We start from the raw sequence: 17,773 nt of genomic DNA, 5'->3' as shown, positions 1-17,773 counted from the left end.
TCCAGCAGGGTGCTGCCTGCAGATTTGTCTTTGCTTGCAATTTTCTGTACCTACAATACAACACATGAGGACAGGATAGTGAAATCCATCTATCCAATCAACCTTAGCAATTAAAAAATATTTCACATCAATTCACTGCTCTCTGAGTGCTATGGATATACAAGGGAGAGGGAAGAAGATAAGGGGTAAAAAAGGAAGCAAATGATATGGAAAGAGCCTGGGTAGAAACTGAGACATCTTCTTCAGCCAAGATCCAGTGTCTTCGATGTTACTCCTTCTAAAAGATACTGCACAGTCTTATCCAACTATACAACTTCTGATGATTCCCCACAGAGTGCTCTACCTGTCCCATGTAACAGTTCCAACTGACTGTTCTCTTCTCCCTCTCTGTTCTCCCCTAGCTTTCTGCAGACTGGAGTCTGCTGTGGATTAGGAAATACCCCTGACGCAGTGGAAAAAGTCAAGCTTCTGCCCCTAAAGCCTTCACCAGCGTAGTCGTTAGATGGTTAATGATGAACTCAGATTAGAAAAATCAATGGAAACAGAGCCTAGAGTGGCTAATTACATAGCCTAGCTATACTTCTCATTTCATAACAGGAGAGTCATAAAAACAAGAACTTTGGCATCCATTCAATACCTTCTCTGATGTTTTCACTTGCAACAATGTCAGGCTTGCATGTACACTAATGTGTGCAGACACACATTTCCTTACAGGAAAGCTTTATCCATTAAAAGCACAATATTCTCTCAAGCAAAGCATCACAAAAGCATTCACACTGGAGTCAGAATCTAAAGGCAGCTACTGGATGCTTTCATCTTCAGCACATTATGGAAGAAAAATCTAAGAAATAAAAGGGCAATTCAGAAACAGGTGACGGAAATATGAAGGGAAATATGCAAATACATCCTTAGCTGTTTGTTTATCCATAACTATACAAACCAAGACACCTCCTGCAACACTCCCGATAACACAGTAAGTACTGAAGGCTACAAACTGACCGTATTATTTTATTATTGAAATTCTGTATTAGGATTCAAACTAGAAGCTTTATGACAACAACAACAAAACAAAAAAAGCAAATTTACAAATAATAAGGTAACTCGTACAAGCTAGTTGTGTCTTAGTCCAATTCAGTACATTAACAAAACCTAAATAGGGAAGGGTAGTTATGTAACACATGAGTGAAGTGACATTAGGTTCGAGCAAATGAGCTCTCCCGCCTCCCTTTCAAACGCTCTGGCACAGTTGCAAAAAGTTTTGCTTTGGTTTCATGGTTTTTTTCACTCACCTTCCCCATCAGGACTCATATTTTCATAGGAATCCCAGCGAACTAGTGGGTCTGAGGTACTGTAATCAACTATCACTCCATGCTCATTCTGAAGGTGTTCACATCCTAAAAAATAAACATCTGTTCGAGATCAAAAACTATTATAGCCATTTTTGTAATGAGATACACACACATATGTATGTGGCCTTCTGACAGAAGTTTGCTCCCCAGACGGCAATACCATATTCTGAAATGTACGAAGCAGCAATTAGGAAAGAAAGGTTATATAAACCATCTAAAAAGAGTTTAATTCATAAAAAAAGTTTAATTCAGAGAATTTTATCTTGAGCTTCTTAATTGTGATATAGCTATGATAACATGGATCAGCCCCTAAACACAACTAACACAGATTATCCACCCAGCCCTGTAGGCAGGCACAATGAAACAAATAGCTCTTCAGAATTAAACCACAGCTATCTATAAAGAGATGGTACTAAAGAAAGTATAAAATAAGACTTTGTTAAAGATTATCTTTCTGATAGCAGTGCAACTTATCACAAAAAATGAATATGGAGAGCTGAAAACTGACACTCTGTGTCCCTCCCAGTTCCCTCAAGTTGCCAACTATGCTATTTCATCCATTCTCCAGCTTCCTGGCAGAACCTGAAACTGGGAGGCTTGCCATCAGTATTTGACTGAGCTTAAGTATGTCCTGCCAAATATATCTGGAATTTCAGCAGTAACGCATGATTTTGTGCCCCTAATGAGGCATAAGATAATTCAGCTTTTAAATGTATGCCATGAGGAATTTAGGTATCAAGGCATCAAGAAATCGTGACCTTGGACTTGGCTTTGACACTGATACAAATCAAATCAGCTTTCTGCCTTTGCTCCTCTATCTAGATTAGGGAACAAAGAAATTCTAAATTATCAACTCTTCAGCTGCGTCTGGAGAAGCAAGTCCTAATGTAAATTGTTTTAAAGCAGAAGTGTGTTATGTACATGCTGTGACTTTCAGAATAAGGATAGTTAAAATTACGACAAGAATGCTCTGGTCCTAACTCCTTACATGCAGGCAGAAAATAGCCATATGTGGAGAATTTCCATGATGACATTTATTACAAGGCAGATTTATGAGGTTTGTTACCTAAATATTTAGGTGTCTCAGCTTCTTGGCAAGCGCATTCCTTTTTAAAAACTCTATCACAGTCAGTTATTTTCTAGAATACTGTGTCCAGTTTCCAGCTACACAGCAGAAGAAAGATGTGAATAAAGTGAAGCAAGTTCAGGGGAGAGCAACCATCATGGTCAGGACTGAAGGGCTGTGAGGAAAAGCTAAGGGACCAGGGCCTTTTAAGCCTGGAGATGAGATGGTCTTTAGTAGTACCTGACAGCAGCCCCTCAAAGACTATGGAGGAGACAGAGACAGGTGGGAGCAAGTCAGAAAGGCAAAAACTAACAGACATAAATTTAATCCAGAGAAGTTCAGAATCAATATAAGGGAAAAAATAAATCCACCGTGAGGCCAGTTAGACATTAGAACAGCCCACTCTAACCACTGAGGTTGTGAAGTCTCCATCCGCGGAGAATTTCAAGATTTGACTGGACAAAACTATCGGCAACCTGGTCCTATCTCACATATGACCCTGCTCTCAGCAGGAGGATGGACTAGGAATACTCTGCAGTTATTCTATGATTTTATAATATTTTCAGATGTCGAATGGTCATTTTGCAGAAATTGTAAATAAATAGGTGAACTCTTCTTCCCAGCCAGTTAATCACTCAGGTAGCAACTGAATAAAAATTTCCTATTACTTAGAACCTTACTTTCCAACAGCTTGAAGTCTGCTAAAAAACACACTTCTGATTTGCCATCTAAAAAAAGGAGATTTGAAAAAAATATGATTGTTTTTCAGACATGTCAGCTTGCCTCTCTTCAAGTATTTACTATCCAGAAATGTTTAGAACCAGTGAGACAAATGTATGTATAAAGCAGGCTAAGTAAGATCTTTATGTTCAGCTGGACAGAATCCAAGTTCTTACTGGCTGCTACTACAAGTTTTTAAGTGATCAAATTGGTGGGAAAAAAAAGACAACTTGCAATTCACATGACACTGAATGGGAATGTGTACAAGACAGTCAATCATAAAATCATTTTAGTTGGAGAAGACTTTTAAGATCATCAAGTCCAACTGTTATCTAACTCTATCAGGCCCTCTTCTAGCCCATGTCCCTGAGCACTACATCCAGACAGCTTCTACACACATCCAAGGATGGTGATTCAACCGCTTCCCTGGGTGGCCTGTTCCAGTCTTTGATAACCCTTTCAATGTGCAAGTTTTTCCTAATGTCTAACCTAAACGTCTCCCGGTGTAACTTGAGGCCATTTCCTCTTCTGTTGTAACTTGTGAGAAGAGACAGATGTTCACCTCTCTACAACCTGCTTTCAGGCACTTGTAGATGAGCAATACAGACTCTCCTCAGCTTCCTCTTCTTCAGACTAAACAACCCCAAATCCCTCAGCCACTCTTCATAAGACTTGTTCTTGAGACCCTTCACCAGCTTCTTTACCCTCCTCTGGACCTGCTCCAGCACCTCATTGTCTTTCTTAAGTCTCAAACAGAATCTGTACTTTTTGGTACAACATAAAATGAGTAAGAATGCATCTATTAACCGAATTAAACTCCAACATAAAGCATGATTTTAAGTTCTTATTGCAGGTCACAATTATCTATGCTCTTTTATGATCTCTTCTGTATTACAAAAGAATTCTGGAGTTATACAAGATATATAACTCACAAGGCAACTTCAGAGCAGAAGCTTTCCCAGCAAAATTATCTCTATGCTAAACTGAAGACAGTTCAAACTCCACCACTGTAAATAATCAGTTATGACAACATCGAAAAAGCCTATGGAATTAGGCCACTACTGTCACTTACGCTGGGCCAAGCTACGTATACTATGCATGTTTTACGCAGATAAACAAATATTCTCTACTAGTCATCAGGTATAGTCATCTGGTATAGTTTTAAAACAAAATCCAATCAGTCCTGTGCTGATGTAAATACAGAGTCTTCATTAAATTCTTCCAATTTAAACCAGTAACTACGTTATATATTTTAACAATATAGCTGAATTTCAGATCTTCTACAAAAGAAGTAGAATAAAAGATGAAAAAAGGTTTTTTTAAAATGAATACACAATTCAATGTGTTTTGTTTTCAAACTAAGCACCACTTCTGTACGCTCACCTTGAATTTTCTCTGGAGTCCCTGAAAACACTAATTCCACTTTGCCATAATCAGGAAAACGGTCATCTGAAAACAAAAGATAATATTTCACCAAGGTATCTCTCAGGAAAGCAGTTCCCAGGAAAGCAGTTCCAAGGCACTCAGAAATCAGGATTCTCTATAGCTATTAATACACATACTCTCATTCTTCCCTTCTCACTTGCAGTTTAGTGATTTGCTTCTCAAAGAGCCACATTCCTTGCCCCCACACATTCTCCAGAAAAGACAATGTGAGTGTCAGTTGGAATTTTATTTACCTCTGAGAACAGTCAAAACAGGAGGACATGTGGAGTTCCCAAACCCCTCTAGACAGCTTTGGCTTTTAAAGGAAAACATGCCCAGGATTAAACTAAAATGGTTCTTTATATTGCCAAAACTGCAATATTTGACCACAAAACTTCTGTGTGGCCATGTACTGCAGGAAAACATGTTTGATTTCAGTTTGCTAGTAACATAGGGTGAGGGAGTTACAATTCTGCATATAAATATAAAAATGAAACTGAAATAGGAATTTCAAAGATAAAAAGAGTAGCACAATACATTTTCAAACGTGTCTGAAAACTCTGCATCCATTTTTTGATATTCTGAAGAATATTAGAAGATCTCCATACCTAGGCAGGTTAGCTCACAAAAACATTATCAGACCCTGTGACTGCTTTCATCAGCCAAAAAAGTTAATCTTATTTCCTGTAATGGTGACTAATAGACTCACCATTTTAAACAAATGTCTGTTTTTATTAAAAATGTGTGAAGAGACAATAAGGACTCTGTAGGAATATCTGAATTATTTCAACAAGTTAATTCATCTGGAGAGCTTTCCTTCTCATTAGAGGTTTACCTGTGTTACATGCTATGAGTCAACTAACAAAAAGCAGTCTCCTTTTCCCTAAGAAGAGGGATAGAAAAAACCCAAGAATCCCTCAAAAACAGGTCCTGAAGACGATCATCACATGTACAGGCACACACATGCAACCCCGCACATATATGCATCCAGCTGGCTACAGAAGGCAGGTACCCTTGTTGGCACTGTCCAAATCCTCTTTGCCAAACACCAGGCCATGTCCCTGAATAGCTCCGGTGTGAAACTGAAGGCGAAAAATCACATCCCGAGTAAGTGACCGGTATTTTTTGTGATAACATTTCAGCTAGAAAAAGAGAGAGAGAAACTTGTCAGGAAGTAATTTCTTACAAATCTGAACAAACGTGTATGCATGCATTAGTAGCTAAGGAAAGCACCCACAGCATAATTTACTGCAGACACTCCTGATGTTGTAACAAGCAGGGTATGTGTTATTCAATCCTTTAAAATTATGCAGGCCCAAGGCAACATATTTCTGCATATGTAAAAATAGTAATTATTATTTTCATCACTATCAGTCACCAATCAGTAGATTATGATTCAGAATCACAATATCTGCCAGTACAATGTTGGAATGCTGACTTGTATCCACACTTCTTCATGGTACAAAATTAATGTAAAACTGAATTACAGCACACTCTTTTCAAAATAACTGAAAAATATGCAGAGTTTTTAGAAGCAAGCTTACAAGTTGATTACATCTATTTTAGCACTTTTTAAAAAACCTACTCGAGTGATGGATAGGATCTTGTTTTATGCTGCTGTGGGAAGCTGCCAGCAGCTTTGACAGCTTGGCTAAAACAATACAGAACTCTGTAAAAATAACATCTAGTATGAATTTTAGCAGTTGAAGGTGAACACAGTACACTTACTCACTAACACCACCTTCCTGCAGACTAGGCCTATGGATATTTTACCTACTAATTCTCTGAGTGAACTGTAATACAAAATCACTCAGCATTCTTCCAGAAATATATAAAAATTTGGACAAACTTAGTCACAGGACTAAAAATTTTATGATATTACCTTGGTGATACCAGGGTTTCATGATATAGCAGATGCTACTGAAATGCATTAAAAAGACAACAAAAATCACCCTTTTTAAGACAGGCTGGGAAAAGTGTTCTAAGACTGAAAATACTGAATAAGTGAAAAGTAAACAGTTGCTCTTTATCCTTCATTATAATAATCCCATGACACCTTAAATTCCAAAAGCTAATCAGTGCTGTCCATATGCATAGCACATCGGACAATTTCTGAAATATTTCAGCCCATATACCATATGTTTTATTCAGGTATTCTGTATGCAAACCACACACCAAATTCTTTCTAAAGGCTGGGAGATTCCTTATGGAAGTAAGCGTTATTTTTATCTGGAAGCAGGGATTTGGGGTTATTTGTTTCTTTGTTTTTCATAAAAGAATCTCATAAGGCATAGTAGGTAAAATAGTATTTTAATTAACATAGTGTACAAACTCCTGGCTTTTGAAGGGATCTGTTTCCTTTTAGTCCAGTACAACTATCAGCATCATTTTGCTAGAACTATGGCCCTAATGCATTCCCTTAAATTACAAAGTAGGAGAAAGAGACTGCTTGATTCAAGAATAAATAAACACTCTCCACTATGCCCAGCAACTTTATGCAAAAGCAAAACACCATTATAAAAGATGAAAACAGAAAGTTTGACCAGAAGTGGAAAATAGCTAGAAAGGGGATTAAGAGAGCCCCTGATGAGAGATATTAGAATAAACTGTTCCAAAATGAATAATCAGTCTGAAAGTAAATGGGATAATTCTATTTAATCATACTATGCGAGCAGAGAAGCTTGAAAACACTTAAGAGCTTCTTTAAGGTTATATAGATTCCTCAACAGTTTTGTGTTACATCAATATCTTTAGCTCTGTAAATAATAACATTATTTTTACATATGGATCATACATGAAAGATGCAGAAGACTAAATACCCAAACAATATGTTTTATCCTCCAAATTGTCAAGAGCATTAGCTTTGCATAGTTGCTTGATTTACTCAGAATCTACTGTCTTACATAATCACGTTTATAAAAAACTGTGTCAGTTCAGAGAACTACCTAGTTCCTGCTTCCTTCTACTTTCTAGTTCAAAGTAACAGCCTTGAATAATTTTAACTTGGTATATCCCAAATAACTTATATAGATTTGTAACTATTCATGAAAATCTGGTCTTTTAAAATCAGTAACAGTGTACACCTATACACAGGGTACTGAAAATACCTTTTAGTGCTCAGTATACATAATCTTTCAATGAAGTCTAAGTTTAACTTAGACTTCACTACCTTCTGATATCATATTCAAGAATTAATGCAATGTTGAGAAATACCTATATGCATTTACAGACGTCAGTGCAGCTTTTTGATAGTTGTGGCTGTGCTGTATCACCGCGTACTATTCACACTGTGTTAACAAATTCTCTAAATCTAAAAGAAGCAAGCCTCATTTGCGTGGGGTTTTTTTTAACCCATGCATTTCAAGCTGCTAAACCTTTAGGAGTTGGAGGTGGAGCATCCTATAGATTTTTCTGTTTCCTGAAACCACTAATATTTTTGCTTAAACATACTAAAAAAAAAATATTCAAAACTGAAGTGAATTCTTTGTTTGGGTAATGCTGCCATGCTGAGTAAGATCCTCGCTTGATCAGAAGAATTACATCAAATAATAACCATGGGATTAATGAAGCTAATGTCTTCTACATTGATGCAAGCATTATTGAAAATCTATGAGCTCCTTTTTCACTGCAGACACACATTTGAAAGATACCAAAATTGTCTTAGACTGATTTCTTTTGTGATCTATTCCATTTCTTTAGGCGCTCACAGTCCTCTGATGAGCAACACATCTTCCTGAATTTGAAACCGTCCCAAAGCTCCAGAGTATGCTAATCCATAACAGTCTATTTAAAAATTGTTTCTCCATTTTTCAGTGAAAGAAAAAGAAAAATACACTAAGCTGAACAGAGAGGGAAAGTAGGAATAGAGAAGGAAGAAGGACCATAAAAAAAGATTATTTCAAAGGAAAAAAAAAAAGAGAAGGTTAAAAAAAATTTGTTACTAAGGATCCCTTATGCTGAGGTCCAGCGTTTCTCAAAGCAGCACATAAAATAGAAAAGCATTTGAAAACTTACTAGCAACAGACCAGGAATACCGTAAGTCAGTACTTCCTCCCCCCATTCATTCCACATCTCCTTCTGTTCTCTTAGTTTACCAAACTGAAAGGCACAGCAACTTTCTTCACTTGCTCTGTGCATAATTGTGTGTGACAACCAAGTGACAAAGGAGATTTAAAATGATAGTGCTGCAATTCAACCATAGTTACACTTTGCACACAGGAGCTTAGCACGTATAAACTGCTTTCTAAATACTGCATGTTCTTGTAGAATCACAAATCTTTTATTTGGTATCACACCTTTTTGAGTCCCAAAATAATTCAGAATTAGCTACGTATTTTCTTTACATCATATAGTTTTACAATTGTGTATGCTGCCTGCCAAGTTACAGGAAAGGTTACTTTAATGGCAAGTTACAAATACTCCCCAAAGCAATTTTCATAACGAAAAGAGGGATATAGGCCTTACTATACTTGGTGATGTTATGAAATGGGAATGTTGAGAGCAATTGTTTTGGCTCGTAAAAACCTCCTAGACCGAGTTTTATAGGAATTTTGATTCCTACAGATCTCAAGGATTATGATCAAATTAACTTAATAACCTAATTAACTATTTTGTAGTATGTCTGCAACCATTTGGTCAATTTATTTTTTTAAAAGAATGCAAAACACATCAGAGACTATAAACCAAATGCCACAGTACTGGATTTTCATCACATACAAGTAACTTACCATAATATCTCCCTTCAAAAGCTGGGCAGGGTCTATAGCAATGCAGATTCGGCTTTGATTTTCTGGCCCTATGCTACTTAACAGGAGGGAAAAGAAAAATGGTTTGGTTTAAACAACCAAAACAAACAAACAAAAGACTATGTAATTCTACAATTACGAGAATTAAAATCTGGATTCAAACGTAATGGAAAATGTTTATGACTTACTATATTCCAGATGTATAAACTGGTTGCATAGCTTGGTATAACTTCAAAAAAGGCCGGCAAGCTGAAAAGAAGTCAACAGAAAAAGACTGTTTTGTATATATATATCCTATATCTGAATATTAAAACTGGGAAGCTTCATGCACATCCAGACCGAGCGAAGCAGCGCAGAAGTGGATTGTCAAAATACTCTTCAAACCAAAATCGGCTTTGACAAATTAATTTTCTCCAAAAATGTATTTTATTACATTTTATGAAAGAGTCACTTTTCCCTGATCTTCAGACTAGTTCTGAAGTGGGAAGAAAGAAATTTTAAAGGATTATGGTAAGGAAAGAAAGAGGGAACACATTACTCCACATTAAATGTCTGTCTTCCCACTTTTTCTGCAGGAAAACAAAATTATTAATGGAAGAACGAGTATGGCCAAAATAAAACAAAACAAAATCCAAACTCCAAAACAAAATAAAAAGCATTTTCAAAATATTTGATCTACATTTTTCTTGCAAAACCATGAAGTACTTTAAATTTTTTGCTACAAGAAACAACACCTTGTCTTCATTGAAATAGTTATTTTAGAAATAAAAACAGACTAAACGACAGTGAAGCGCTGCAAAATCATGCTTACAACATTTAAAAAAACAGGCGTTATTTAGCTCTCAAATGATATAAATACATTATATACTCCTTTAATATGCTTTAGCATAGCATCTCACTTTAGCATTTTAGTTTTAAAGCAAATTATTTTAGCAGATCACCTTAGAAGCACACCGCATCCAAATGGCTTTTCTAGAGAAAATCCAATGCCAACCAGAAAAGACATTATATTTATGATTATGTTTAATTCCTAAACAAGGAAGAAATGACTGTGAAACCTGTCCAGGCTCTTGGCTTTTTGCAGGGACTGGGATCACATCTGTTCAGAAACTAAGCAGACATGAATAGAATCAACTCTTCATATAACAAAGGACAAGAATTCTATTTTACCTGCTGTAGTTTTTACTCTTAGGATGTTTCTCTTCTGCTTCTTTTACTGGGAATATTGGGACTGATACCAAGGAGCATCAACTCTACTTTGAGATTCATGTAGCCTTTCTAGAAAGCTCCAGAATGAAACAAGACTTCGAACCTCCACTAGAATAGGAAAAGTTAGGTAACTTACCTCCCCCAGCATCAAAGCTTGGGATGTCATGAAGAATAACATAGTGCAGGAAAAGAGGGGTTGCATTCATTTTCACAGATCCAGATAGAAGGCCACTTAAGAATTGCACGTATCTAAAATTACAAAGTTTATCTAAATTAAATAAAAACAGTAATGCAACCATATCAGGGAAACTCATTCTTTACACATTATTATTTCTAGGCCATGGGTAGTGAATAGCATTGTGATATTACACATAACTCCAAAAGAATTACCTTCAGAAAATAAAGACACTGATTTACCACTTCAGTAAATCCATTGCTATTGTTGATCTCTTTATTTTAGTTATTTCCATCACAACTCTAAATAAGAAAATAACTAGCATACATAGAAAAGTCAATCATTTTGGTATACATTTCTAGTTGCAACTAAGGCTTCAGCTAGCTTTCACAGCAGCATGATATGGTTCCCACTCCATTTACAGTGAAGCATGCTTCATTAAAAAAAAAGCAGGAAGTGCCTTTGTCAGAATTCTTAGCATTATGACAAATCAGAGGTGATCTCACTGACTACCAAACAGAAGAAAACTACCATAGAAACCTAGTTTGGTCACAAGCTCATGAGTAAATCCATGCAAGTGAACATCACCGCAGTGTATTAATAAATTCCTCCTATCTCCTTAAATAACCCAGCAAAATGAGACTCTCAATTTTTGCAGTGGCTTTGAGTCCCTTTTTGTTCTATGCCATGACCTGCATTTCACTTCATTCTCAGGAATGTAGAACAAAAGAAAATCACCTCTTCTTCCCCCTTTACACACAGTTCTCATTAACCGATCCCTTACTTGATGCTCCTTGTAACACCCCAACTCAAGATATCCTGCCAGTGACAACAGCTTGACTAGCCCAGAACGAGGATAGTGGTGGATTAAAATAGATTTTATTTGACAGAAGGCTAGTAAAGCTCACTTTATTTTGAAATGCTAAAAAAAGACAACTTTATTTTTGGTTTCCTCCTTCAGTCCTTCTGAAAATATTTGGTACATGAGAAGCACAAAGTTACAAGTTGTCGTACCTACACAAAAAAAAACAATGTGGTAAAATATTTTGTCAGTGACCTCTCAGTCTGAACATTTTCTCTCTAAAACTACTTGGTTTTAATTTTTCCAAAATTTTCACTGAATTTTTGAGTATCTTTCTCAAGGCAGAGCACTTAAGAGGCTTATAGGTAATTAGTGTATTTTTGAAAAGCATGTTTAAAGATTTATGCTTTATGTTTACGAGAAATGTTTAAAAGTAAGTAATAGAATCATAGAATCATTTCAGTTGGAAAAAACCTTTAAAATCATCAAGTCCAACCATTAACCTAGAGATGTCAGGTCCACCATCAAACCATGTCACTAAGCACCTTGTCTACATTTCTTTTAAGTACCACCAGGGATTATGAATCCATCACTTCCCTGGGCAGTCTGTTCCAATGTTTAACAACCTTTTCAGTGAAGAAATTTTTCCCAATATCCAATCAAAACCTTCCCTGGTGCAACTTGAGGTCATTTCCTCTCATCCTATCACCTGTTACATGGGAGAAGAGACCAACATCCACCTCGCTATAAGCCCCTTTTCAGGTAGTTGTAGAGCAGAATCAGGTCGTCCCTGAGCCTCCTTTTTTCCAGACTAAACAACCCCAGTTCCCACAGCTGCTCCTCACGAGACTCACTCTCTAGACCCATTCTCTAGACCACTTCTGTTGCTCTTCGGATGTGCTCAAGCACCTCAATGTCTTCTTTGGTACTGAGTGGCCCAAAACTTAATATAGGATTCAAGGTACAGCCTCATCAGTGAGAGGGGGACAATCGCATCCCTAGTCCCTCTGGACACAGAATTTCGACACAAATCAGGATGCTATCAGCCTTCTTTGCCACCTGGGCACACTGCTGGCTCATCTTCACCTGGTTGTTGACCAGCATCCCCAGGTACTTTTCTGCCAAGAAGCTTTCAAGCCACTCATCCCTGTAGCATTGCACAGGGTTGCTGTGACCCCAGGGCAGGACCCGGCACTTGACCTTGCTGAGCCTCACACAAGTGGCCCTGGCCCACTGATCAGCCTGTCCAGATCCTTCGGTAGGGCCTCCCGACCCTCAATCAACACTCCTGCTCAACTTGGTGTCTTCTGTGAACTTACTGAGAGTGCACTGAATTCTCTTGTCCAGACAACTGATAAAGATATTAAACACAACTGGCCCAATACTGAGCCCTGTGGAACACCACTTGTGATCAGCCACTGGATTTAACTCCATTCACCACCACTCTGAGCTCAGCCATCCAGCCATTTTTTCACCCAGTGAAGGGTATGTCCATCCAAGGCATGAGTGGTCAGTTTTTCCAGGAGAATGCTGTGAGAAATTGTGTCAAAGGCTTTACTCAAGTCCAGGTAGACAACACGCACAGCCTTTTCCTCAGTCACTAAGTGGGTCTGTATCTGCACTTCTTATTCAGGCAAATCTTCAACAGCTTATCTGAGAATAAATATCCATTTTAACTACTGTCAAAATGGATTTAGGATAGGAGATCTGGTCTACAGTTGCTTTTCTTATAACTGTTACAGCATCCAGCTAGCAGTGGGGAAAAGCTAAGTGATATTTTCAGCAATGATGCACTTAATGGCCATAGTTTATTTTTTTCTGGACAAAAATTAGTGGATAAAAAGTTCTGATATACAAAAATGGCTATATTTTAAAATCTAATCATTTTGATATTCACCTAAATTATACCTATTTATACCTCAACTGAATTTTAACAAGAACATTACTAATTAGTTATCCAAGAATGGATTCAGAGAAGAAGCACATTAAACAGTGATTCCGGCCACTAACTGATCAAAATGTGATCCACAAAAAGATTATAAAATTACCCACTCTATAGTAAACAGTTGGTGGGTTTTCTCTGCAATATGATTAGTAGCCACTGACAGGCCAGGCAAAGGAAGGAAAAGCTAGGTTCGGGAGAACAATAGTTTAGACATGGTGTGGAGAATCTCTTCTGTTCTGATCGGGAGTAACACTCTAAAGTACCTGTGTGCACATGTGTCTGGAAGACAGTAAGGGAAGCTTAATTTCATTACTGCTGAGCATAAATGGTAATTCCATCAATCAGGAGTGTCTCTGAGACTTTCACAATTCTCCCCCCTGCCCCCAGAAAATTAAGCAGGTGTCCTTGAAGAGGGTAGGAAAGCTAGATACCACCTACTTATATCTATTTTATCTCTAGCTTTAGGGTTTGCATATAGATCACCTTAGTCACTAGCTACTGAAGCTTCCTGTCTATATGGTGGTAAAAACCACCCTGATGCACAACTCACAGAGGCTGCTGTGAGGGTCCCTGGCTATCACGCCAGCTGCATAAAGATTCTTGATGGGAAAATTAAGAACCTCTATTTCCTTTTGCTCCTATGGTTCACACTTCTCTGTCTGGTAGGCACCACTCTCAAATCCTTATTATTGAAATGCAATACACATATATGCAGGCATAAAACTGGAAGGAACAAAAATGAGGTCAGTAAACTTCTAGTTATGGAAAGTTAGAATGCTGTGTTAGTATTTTGCAGGTGAAAAAGAGCTGTGCAGTTCACCAAAAGGGTTCAAGAAGTAACAGAAAACTTTTTCTTATTTAGAGATTAACAGAACCAATTGCCATATGCTTATTGCTGCTACTTATTTTTCTAGTTAATTACTAGCAAAGCATTATCCTTTAAATAGCTTCTAAAAACTGATTGTATACATGCTGATTAAGACCAAAACCAAACAGTATTTACCAAATCAAATCCAGTTGATGTCATATGTTCCTAAAAGAAGATTCACTTATATCACAATTACTTGTCTGACAGTTATCAATCACTTTTGGTACCGAATCTTTCATTACCTCTCATCTAAATGGAGTAAATAGTAAAGCCTAGAACCTTCCAAACTTTGAGTGCTAATTTAACCTTAATCCTGCAGGTAAGACATCCTGATAGTCAAGAATGAATAATGAACGTATGTTTTGACAAACACTTACTAGCATGTACATGGGCCAGATGTATAATCCTCCAAACAAGTGGTAATAAGATCTTTATTACACACTAATCAACACATGCCCCATATACATTATTGTTTATTGTTATCTTGAAACAACCAAGAAATAGATTGAGGCATCTCTTTGTTAATAAACAATGCAATAAGAACATACATAGATCAGAGTGTGGTACAAAAGGTCTTATCTATGTTGGGCTACATGCGGAAACTGAAGAAGAGATCTCATCAAGGAATACTAATATAAGACAAAGTGCTGAGAATTTAGGAATCACTGGAGGATCTTGTGGAAGTAACCTTCACATAACACAGGACGGAGAAAGGGATAGGAGCAGAATACAGTGATGACATTTCTTATTGGTATGAATTAAAAACAAATACCTTCTTTGGGATGGCTGCATTAAAGCTGAAACTTTATCATCAAAGAATTTCTTCATAGCAAATCTGTCTAGAGCCTGATCAGCACTGTTGAAACAGAGACACAGATACCACATCATTCCAGTTCAGGGTTATCTTGAAAAGGTTACTGCTTGAAATATGCCAAATTTTTGGAAGGAAAAAGAATAGAAAGAAGCACCTAACTACCAGCTCTGGCACTTACAGGCCAGACAAGAATGTTTTTTCTGCTGACACCTTCTCACTCCACACCTTAAGGTAGTTTCCTTCCTGAGGCAAAGCACCTACTCCTTTTATTCAGTTAACTGTATTGCATATTTCCAACATGAGTATGTTAAAGTTGTAATGCAATAAACTTCAGCAAAGCCAAGCCGCTTAAGCTGCAAAGGAAGGATACTTGCTATAATTCTCTGAGAGTGCCACTGGGTAGTTCTCTCTGCAAAATATGAATTTATAGTCCTCTTAAAAAAGAAGTAGCAACATTATGGAGATGCAAACCACTGCCTAGCTCTGACTGTAGTACAATACATGCCAGGCTGGATGATCATTTAAGTAGTCAAATAATTCATTCTCTCTATGCTTCCCATGCCCTGAGCCATCAAGTGAGAGAATATTTCAAATAAAACTGTCAGTCTTTGAAAAAGAAATGCTTTGCATTACATCATAGAATCATAGAATCATAGAATGGCCTAAGATGGAAGGGACCTTAGAGATCATTTTAATCCAGCCTCCCTGCTGCCAGGGATGCCACCTCTCGACTAGATCAGGCAAGACATAGGGACCGAACGGGAACACAAACTCTTTAAATGCACAATTAAGGAGCAACATATTCAGAAATATACATTTTCTTCAATTCTCCAGAATGGCTCTGATGTGGGTCTTCTGCATCTATGCACAGGAAGGCAAGAGGGTATAGAGAGAAGAAACAGAAATGCCAAAAATCCGTAAGAATGCTGTTAATCACATATGCCAAGTAACACTCAATGCTGATTCTGCTGTATCTATACCAGATAAAAACGTGTCTCCCAAGAGCTGTAGCTGACAGTGTTAATTATCATTAGGACATTAAAAAAGCAGAAGTTTCAAAATAATTAGACTCTAGAATCTTAAATTTTGAATTCTACTTCTAGTTCAATCTAAATGAGTTCTGATGTAAAATATTATGCAAAGTATACATATGCATATCGGGCTAAAAATCAAATTTATAGCTTTTCCAAAAATTAATCATGTTACTGGCTACCTTGATGGGGTTCTGGATCAGTCTGTAAATTCATGCCTTTTCTGCATGGACGTTAAAGACTACACAGTGTGCACTTAGAATATCCTTGACCCAAAAACTCTCTTCTTCTTCATGCATCTTCACCCACGCTACCATCCAGAATTTAGTCAACCCACTCATAACCGGCCAAGGACTGCTAGTACTTGTTAAAACACATTTTACCAACTATTACAAAGAGCTCTGTTCATTAAATTTGATAGCACATTATTTCTTCCTAAATGAGAAAATAAGACATTTACAATGTGCAAACAAAAGAACTTTGCATCACAAAGCTTTTTCACTATGTCTAGGTTTTTGGCATGTGCTTACAGACAATTAGGAACTATAAATTTCCTACATCCTTTGAGGATGTAAATCCTCAAAGTCTTCCAAGTACCATTTCCGACACAGCAGCTGGCACCCTCAACAGCACCACCTGCAGTGATTTCTGCTTCTATGAGGTTGCCATTTACTATTTTGAAAAGTCTTGATATTGCCAGGAATATACAAACCCTAGCTGGGCAAATTCCCCACCCTCATTCTTACACAGAAAAGATAAGGTTTGGATAGAAGCTGACAGATATCCAGAAATAAAGGAGAGTTTCCAATCTCCCTCCCCACTGCAACCTTACTGGAGGAATGCTGAATTTGTTTGTGATAAAAGAAGACACCTTTCATCACTGGCCTTTATAATCACATTCAGTTGTTGTACTGTTATGGCATCACAAAAATGTATTCATAGCCAGGTGACACCTTTACAGATGACACAATATCGCAACACTGAGATCACAACACAATATTGTACTATTCTCACGTGACACATTTTGTTGCTTGAAATAATTCTCAACAAAACTTTATAAATTTGTGGCAACTGCTATTCCAATTACTACTTGAAAACATATGCACTTACTTTTTCACCATATCTCGGTGTGTATAATGCATTTAATTTCTTAATCCACAGTTACAACTGATCAGGCTTACCAGAGCGAACACAGATTATTTTCCAAGATGCTGGTTTTACTGAAATCCATGAGTAATTTGACATCAGCCTATAGTGTCTCAGGGCTTCATTCACTACCATATTAGATCGTATCTGTTACTGACTGGTGTGAATTCAGAACCAAATTTGATTTAACTATAAACCTTACACTGCATTTTTATTTTAATACATTTGTAAGAGACAACAAGGATTCCATATTCTAATCGCTTTCCTTAAGTACTTTAGGAATAGTTTCTCACTGACTGAAAAGAGACAGCTTGATGAATGTGCCAAACAGATACGTTTAATAGAATAAAGATGATATCTTTACATAAAAATTAATTTCACATTTCTCTATTCATTTTGATAGACCCTTTAGACAATTTTCTGGCAGAGTCATCAAGCATCTCAGATTAGAAGGGCCCTAAGGGTGTCACCTAGTCTG

At 37.2% G+C, this 17,773-nt stretch overlaps 1 protein-coding gene across 1 annotated transcript in view; it reads right to left on the bottom strand.

Annotated features, from left to right (window-relative positions):
• The window catches only part of TNS3 (tensin 3), a gene marked incomplete at its 3' end in the record, with an annotated part of 64,220 nt that overhangs the window by 38,007 nt on the left and 8,440 nt on the right, over nt 1-17,773 (bottom strand). Inside the window, exons 5-11 of the mRNA XM_009875850.1 lie at nt 15,077-15,160; nt 10,651-10,763; nt 9,494-9,554; nt 9,288-9,363; nt 5,573-5,702; nt 4,519-4,584; nt 1,290-1,394 (exon numbers count right to left, since the gene is read on the bottom strand). Coding sequence (XP_009874152.1) covers nt 1,290-1,394; nt 4,519-4,584; nt 5,573-5,702; nt 9,288-9,363; nt 9,494-9,554; nt 10,651-10,763; nt 15,077-15,160 — 635 coding nt within the window. The remainder of the gene's footprint in view (nt 1-1,289; nt 1,395-4,518; nt 4,585-5,572; nt 5,703-9,287; nt 9,364-9,493; nt 9,555-10,650; nt 10,764-15,076; nt 15,161-17,773) is intronic.

The sequence above is a fragment of the Apaloderma vittatum genome, unplaced genomic scaffold (genome assembly GCF_000703405.1).
Source record: "Apaloderma vittatum isolate BGI_N311 unplaced genomic scaffold, ASM70340v1 scaffold1189, whole genome shotgun sequence".
Classification (NCBI taxonomy): Eukaryota; Metazoa; Chordata; class Aves; order Trogoniformes; family Trogonidae; genus Apaloderma; species Apaloderma vittatum.
This window is presented reverse-complemented; position numbering and strand designations above follow the sequence as displayed.